The sequence below is a fragment of the Ctenocephalides felis genome, unplaced genomic scaffold, assembly GCF_003426905.1.
Source record: "Ctenocephalides felis isolate EL2017-DRISC unplaced genomic scaffold, ASM342690v1 CF-g0.4_SCAFFOLD_01886, whole genome shotgun sequence".
Classification (NCBI taxonomy): domain Eukaryota; kingdom Metazoa; phylum Arthropoda; class Insecta; order Siphonaptera; family Pulicidae; genus Ctenocephalides; species Ctenocephalides felis.
Window position 1 is genome coordinate 122,673,732 of NW_020538040.1, and position 7,822 is coordinate 122,681,553.

The 7,822-nt window shown below is 30.0% G+C and overlaps 1 protein-coding gene across 1 annotated transcript; it reads right to left on the minus strand.

The window, feature by feature from the left end:
• Positions 1-2,343: 2,343 nt before the first annotated feature.
• On the minus strand, positions 2,344-4,643 carry LOC113377016 (sprT-like domain-containing protein Spartan). The gene has a single exon (XM_026617177.1). The coding sequence runs from the start codon at positions 4,232-4,234 to the stop codon at positions 2,357-2,359; it is 1,878 nt and encodes a 625-aa protein (XP_026472962.1). The 5' UTR covers positions 4,235-4,643; the 3' UTR covers positions 2,344-2,356.
• Between the last annotated feature and the right edge of the window lie 3,179 nt (positions 4,644-7,822).

Genomic DNA, 7,822 nt, shown 5'->3' on the forward strand with positions numbered 1-7,822 from the left:
TTAAAGTGTTAACTGTGGGAATTGAAAAGAATCATTTTATTTGAAACAGTTCTACATTCAACATCACTCATATATTGGTGTAAATAGTAATTCAAAAAACAGTAATTATTATTTTTAACTAAGCAGTAAATATTAGTATAATATATTGTAAAATTGTAGACGTGGGTACAGAACAACGTCTGTCGGGTGAGCCAGTATATATATATATATATATATATATATATATATTGTAGTACTATCCATCCCTTTGCAATAATTATAAATAATATTATAAATTCTATATAACAGTCAGTATGAAAGACGCAATATATACTCGTACGTTGCTGACTCACAGCTCAGAGTCTTGCAATATTGTATGCAACAAAGTATCGGAGATAAGACGCTGTGCATGTCAGAATAACGGTCTGTAACCACAAATTGCGTCTAAAATAAATAAGTTGAGTCATTCGTAACGAACATTTCTGGAAGGATGGTTACGTCATCATCAGAGATTATAAAAAGCCTGAGGACGACGGAATCAGGTTCATTCTAGTGTAGTCGCCAAACATCACATTCAGTTCACATCAGTCTTATTTCAAAATATTAATTGTGTATTAAGTTGTAATCAAGTGTAACCGAATAATGAAGTAATAAAGTTAATAAACGTCTTCAAATGTTTAATTAAATATTTCCACAGTAATAAAAGCGTTAGCAGCAGAAGAACCTAATTATAAATGTTGACATCGTTGGCGTGACGCAACATAATTGTTGGCAACGGATCCACAACATAATTTCTTGTTAGCCCAAGGGTGCACAACAATATATATATATATATATATATATATATATATATATATATACATATCTTATATATAAAAATGGAGCTCTCTTTCAAATGTCCAAGTAAAACTCGAAAACGTGAATATTATTTAATTATGATTAAATTGTGGTAAGTAGTTTTGTTTGTACTTTTATTTATATTCAAAAACGTTAGTAAACGTGCCGCAAGTGTTACTAGAAACTAAAAATCAACTTTTTTGAAATGTTAATATGGAAATGCAATTTTTGGCATATTTTTCTCAAACACGGTGCTCTGATAGATCTCATTTGTATAATTATATACTCATTGGTATTTATAAAACATTTTCTAGGTTATATTATTTTTTATTTATGTTATTCAAATTCAAAACCTAAATTTGGTATCGATCAAAGGAACATTTTGCCGAATAACATTTTCACAATTATAATTTCGCAGCATTTATCGAGGAATAGATAGTAATATATGAAGGTCCGGGGTTAAAAAGGTCCACCAGCGATGTGTCAAATACCAGTAAAGTTAAGCATTGTTTAACAAGGAATTGAAAACTAGAGGGAAAAAGATGTATAACCAGCTATAACCTTGATTCTTATGACTTTGCTACCTGGAGATAAACTGTAATCTTTGAAAATCCATAATAAAAGTATTTTCTTCCGTTGGTAGTTTTTTAGCACTATACCCCACCTATAGGGTAAAAAGCTCTAGATAACAAATTTTTGAAAGACATTTTAAAGGCAGTTTACTGAACATAGTCAGATAGTTTTTCGTTTGAAATTTGATTTTTGTTGTGATATAATTGTTATTGTTTTCACAATATAATTTATATTTGCTCGAAGTCAAATTGGACCTTTGTGCCTGGCCCTGCTCTAAATATATACTTCTTATTAAATTCACTTTAATTCATCAAATGTTATTTGAAACTTTTAAAAAAGCAGGTCAAAAATGAAATATTTAATTCATTTTCTATCTCCTCGCAAAAATTTAATTTTTTTTCAACAGCTCAGTAGTATTATTTACAATTATATACAAAATACAGAATCCAAAAAAAATCTGAAAAACTTGAAACGTGATCAATAAGTCGAAAGACCAAAAAAGACTTGGAATGGATTATACCATGTTTTCTATAGAAAGTGTATAAATCTTCCAGTTTGATTGTATTGACAAAATACAGACAAACTAATGGGGTTTAATGTTTTTATAATACTTCATTGTATATAGCATTTAAACAACACATCCCTATACACTTAAAGTATTATTATTTTTGATTCTCTAAAAACTGTTTAGAATATACCTTACTTAAGCAAAGTTTGCCGGGTTAGCTAGTATATATATATATATAAAGTATATATATATATATATATATGTATATATCTTGTTATACAAAATACTCATGTGCACTGTAATGTGATTCAGTAAAACAAAAATTAAAATGGTAATTTACTATTTTATTTGTTTAAAAATAAATTATAAAAATTTAAGGCAAATCAGAAAATCACAGATCATAATATATACCTACATAACAATACATTACAAATAACATACTAGTTTTATATATCATATTCATAAACAAATATCTAAATGAGAATTCATTTCATTCAAACTAATACTTTTTGAGCATGATGGACACGGAAAGGCATCGGGTATATCCCCATCATTAATAATTAAGTCATCTAAGTAACTTTCATCATCAGCAACATCATTCAGTTTATTCGGTTGTGTATTGACACTTGTATTCCAATAATCTGGATCTATAGTTTGAATATGACTTGTAATGCTTTGTGTCGGTTTTTTGTCTTCAGTATTAGTTTGATATAAACTTTTCTTAATTTCATCCTCGGAATAACCTAATGTTTTTAATGTATCAGTCATTGACATTACGTTCTGTGTAGAAGCGCTGCAAACATCACCAAAATCTATAGTAGCACATAAGTCAAGATGATTAGATAATTCACTCTTTGGTATCAACACATTACATAAAGGACACTTCTTCAAATCATTATCACTCAAACTTGTATCAGGTACAAAGTCCTTAGTAAATTCATTTTCCATACTTTCATCTAAATCTGTAGAGTTACCTACCATACATGCATCCAAATGTGTATTAATATCACTTTCATTAACTTTTGCATTGCAAACCGGGCAATTAACTTGTAAGAAGCAAAGATCATCATCATCATCAATTAAAATTGTTGGAATTTCATTGGCAGTATTATTACTGTTTTCAAAAAATTTGTTAACACCAACACCACTTTTAGTGTCTACATTATCTGTAAGTTTGATCTTTTTTTGCTTGTTATTGATGCTAGGTGAAGTCGTGTTATTAAATTTATTTGTCCAATGGTTTCTCACTAAAAGTAAAATATTTTCTTCATTTGATGCTGTTTTCTTCGAATCAGAGTTGTCATTAGAAGTACGTAAGTTATTTCCTGTGCCAGTAAAAGGAGTAATTACTTTCGGAGGATAGTCAACATCAAAATTTTTAAAACCTTTCACATTTGTTAAGTTTCCACTAGTACTTGTAACTGCTTTTCTAATGTTTGTATTTGTTTGATCAACGGTTTTAGCAACATAATTTGTTATTAAATTTTTGTTATCATATTTTTGTTCAGTAGCTGTTTTTGTTTGTGGGGGTTTTGTGATCACTAATGTGCTACTTCGATTTGATTTTAAGCCTTTTGGATTCCCATTGTTGTTGAAATATTTCTGAATATCTCCAACACCGTGCACATTGCTTTTTGCAGGTAAAACTTGTTTCTTCCGAACATTGTCAGGTTCCTTGACTTTCTCCCAAGTGCCGCCACAAGTTATTTTATGTTCGTTCCACCAAAAATCACTGGGACCTGGTGCTCGATTTGAACTTCTCTTCACGGTGCCAAAGTAAGGCGCTTTTGACCTACAAGGTCCATTACACCTCCACCAATGAGTTTTATAATGATTAACTTCATCATGAAATGAATGATATACAGTTATATTGACTCCTGCTTCTGCATTTATCCTGTACATATGCTTATGAAACTCTGGTCCATGCCCACTACGATCCTTATTATTATGAGTTACAAATAAATATGCATGGATCATTTCATGCAGCAAGGTTTCGACAGTGTCTTTTCTTGGTCGCAACTTCAACAATGGTTCGCTTAAGCTAATCGTGCACATACCACCTCTGCCACTGTAACTGCAAATTCCAGCGCAACTGTACATTCTTTTACTCCATCTGATAACAACACTTTTCAGCTGCCCCCAGAAGAACTTCATATCAAATGCAATAAACATACCAATTATGTCGGGTGTCGGGTCTATGAGCTCCCATGAAGGATCTGCTAAGCTAGTTTTTTCTGGTGGCTTTTTTTTGTTATGACCACTTGGCTCTACACTACATTCCATGAACGATCCATTTTGTAAGACCAAAGCTAAAGCAAAATCGTCATCACACGACATGTTGAATAGATTTAAAAATTTTTTTGTATCGTATACATATATACTAAGACGATTTCACATTAAATTATTTAGAATAATACATAACCATGCAGTTTCTATTTTCCCAAAATAACTTATGTTAATTTGATAGGTAGCGCCAAGAAATAATTTATTTTGTGTGCAAGTTTAAAATTTCATAATCGCGTCACTTTTTAACGTCAAACCACAGTCGATATAAAATTTTACTGTTAAAACAAAAATTGTCGAAATATAAAATGTTCGTTGTCATAAATGACAGTTTGACAGTTCACAACGGACTGCGCGTGCGCAGTGATATGTTAAATCCTTGTTAAATGTTCCACGCGCCGCCAAGAATTGTGTGTAAACCAGGGTGTAAACTGAAAAGCCTAGACAATATAATAATAATGCTGAGAAGGATAACTGAGAATTGTAATTGTATGAAATCCATAGGCGTTCTTACAATACGTATTTATAAGGTTTATAATGAATTCACATTTTAATGCTTTCCTTCAATCTCCGATTGAACCGAAATGTTAAGGCGTTCTGATTACTTTCTTATTTTAAATGAAGTATACTTATAGCCCGGTCAATTTAAACCTAAAATCAGGGTGAAGGTTACTATGATTCATAATGGGCTGTAACTTGACAGAATTGTTTAAAATGCAATTATAAAAGAAATCTCAAAAGTCCCCATCGATCCGATGCGAGCTAAAAAAATGGCACAAGATCAATGCTTTTGCGATTTTTAGCTAAATGGTCGGTTTTATCGCAAAATTACCTGAGACAATATTGTAGAGTATAAAATTATCTACAAAATATGCATCAATAATTTTTTTGCTGAGAGCCACCGTTTTGAAGGTCACTTTGAAAAGTACGTTTAAACGCCACCTACGAGGTAGTGTGCTTAGCTCGTTTTTTTACATGATTTCTCCAGTAGGCCTATGGCACGGGTCTGTTGTGATTTTGTTTGTTTCGGAACACTTGCAAAATAATTTAATTTTTTTTTTTTTATTTGGCCTCGCTTACTCTGAGCATTTAGCCACCTACAACATTTTTTATTTATTTACATTCTAATTTTTTATGTCAATTTCAATCTATTTATATATCCTATTCTATATTCTTCTTAATTTTTCTTCTTATTTTCTTCAATTCTTCATTCTTCTTTCAAGCTCCAATACTTCTCCTCTTACTCCTAATTCAATTCAACTATTTAAGTTCTGTTATTCCTATTATTCTTATTTTTTATTAAACTTCTATTTAACAAATACAATTTTCATTTAATTTCAAATTAACTACACAGATTTTTTATCACAAATTCTAAGTCATTGACAGGATTTGATCAGAGGATCCCTGTCGTGTAAATCGAACACGCTACCAAAGAGCTATGCTCGCCACCGCTTGCAAAATAATATTTGTGAATTTAAGTTGGTAAAAATAAAGGCGGCAAATATAAAAAAGCAACTAAATTTATTTCTGGGAGTCATAATTTTCAAATGTTTCGATATCTTTTTCGTATCGTTTTTCTTGATCTTCTCCTTTTTCTTTTTCTAGCAATTGATTCCTATTGATAGGGAGATGTGCTGATTAGTTTTTGGCAAAAGCAGGTTCGACGGCTTTGGAGATATGGAGCAAAAAGTGCTAAAAAGACAGTTTTTGAGAGATGGATCAATCGATTTAATTAATTAAAAAAAACATTCGATTCGTAATGGGTAGAAGTGGTGTTTACATTTTGGCGAAGGCAGGTACCGCTGTTCCGAAGATGCGGAATTAAATGTACAGAAAATTGAAGTTTTTGCGAGTACTAAGCATCCGATTTGAATGATTTAAAAAACTATTTGCTTGTGTTGAGGAAATGATTATGCTTTTGGAAAAAGAAACTTTCTTTTTCTTTTTCATAATATTTAATAATCGTTTTTTTTGGATATTGAAAAATAATTCGAATTTCAATTCTCATTCTAGCTAAAGTTGTAAACATTACTTATACACATCAAATAAATAATTCAATTCAATAATTCTGCAGTTCAGTTTATATAATACTTAAAAATATTAGACAATGCTCTTTATTTTAAATCCGATTGATTAAGTTTTGTTTATATTACTTTTTATAAAAAAACAAGAATAATGAAAGTTACATTATTTATAATTATCTATTTGAAAACATTTAAAATTTCTCGAATATTTTATTGATGTACGGAAAGTTACAGCAATTTGCTTTAAGGCACGTTGCCACATATTATAAATACTGTAGCATTGTCTAATATTTATGAGAATTTTATATAACTGAATTGCAAAGTTAAAATTATTTGTTCAAAGTATATAAGTGAGCTTTAGAACTTTACCCGGAATTAAAATTAAATTCTGAATTATTTTTGATACACAAAAAAAAAATTTTTCGAAAAAAAAATTTAAATAATTTTTTTTTCCAAAAGCAATTATTTTGTTAAAACAGAAAGTTCTTTGAATCATTCAAATTGGACGCTTAGTTCTCTCAAAAACTGTAATTTTTTGTGCATTTAGCTCTGTATCTTTGAAATGGCTGGATCTGCCTCTGCCAAAAGCTAATCACTGCTTTTCCTTTTTTCTCGTCATTACAAATTGAATGTTTTTTGGATCATTCAAATTGGATGCTCCTATTGATAGGGAGATGTGATGATTAGTTTTTGGCAAAGGCGGGTCCAGACGTTTCGGAGATACGGAGCAAAGAGTGAAGTGAAATCGAGTTTTTGAGAGAATGGAACATCCGATTTGAATGATCTAAAAAACATTTTAATAATCTAAAAATAAGTCGTGAATAGTTTTTGACAAAGGCAGGTCTAGTCGCAGGAAATTTTTTTTTTAATTTCGAAAATAAATCGAATTTTAATTGTTTTTTTAGTTAAAGTTCTAAAGCTCACTAATATACTTCAAATAAATAGTTTTAACTTTGCAATTCTTATAAATAATAGACAATGTTCTTCATTTTAAATTCGATTGATTAAAGTAACATACTTATATAAATTACAAATTATATAAATGTTTGAAAAGAACTACTTCCACGGTATTTCTAATTAGAAATGATGGTGGTTCTTGGTCTCAGTGATTCCAAACCTTTTTTGGGTCCCGCCCCATCTTGAGATTTCTAAAAACGTTACGCCCCCCCATACATTTTTTTGTTTCTGAAAAAATGTACATGATAACTTTTAAGATAAACTCATTATTAAATTGTACATCATAAGTAAAATTTCGGAATAAGCCAAAAAAAATGGGAATTCCAAACTAATGTTATTACTGTTTTCTCGGAATGAATTTCATGCGATACTTAAACTTGGTGCTGTATAAAGATTTCATATTAGGCGGTAATTCACTGAGCTTAACCTCAAGGTTCCACGTTGTGTTATTTCTTTTTATCATTCAATTATAGCAAATTTTTGGACATATGGTTACATTTGGGTATTTGGTTTCAGTTTCTTCATAAACCCATTTCCTAACGAGTCATCTTAGTTAATTGACATTTTCTTAGTTTAGAACATAATTATATCTAATTCTTATATATTTTTCTTTGTTCAATCATAATTTTTTATTTTAAGTGCGCATTTTTGTTAAAAAATT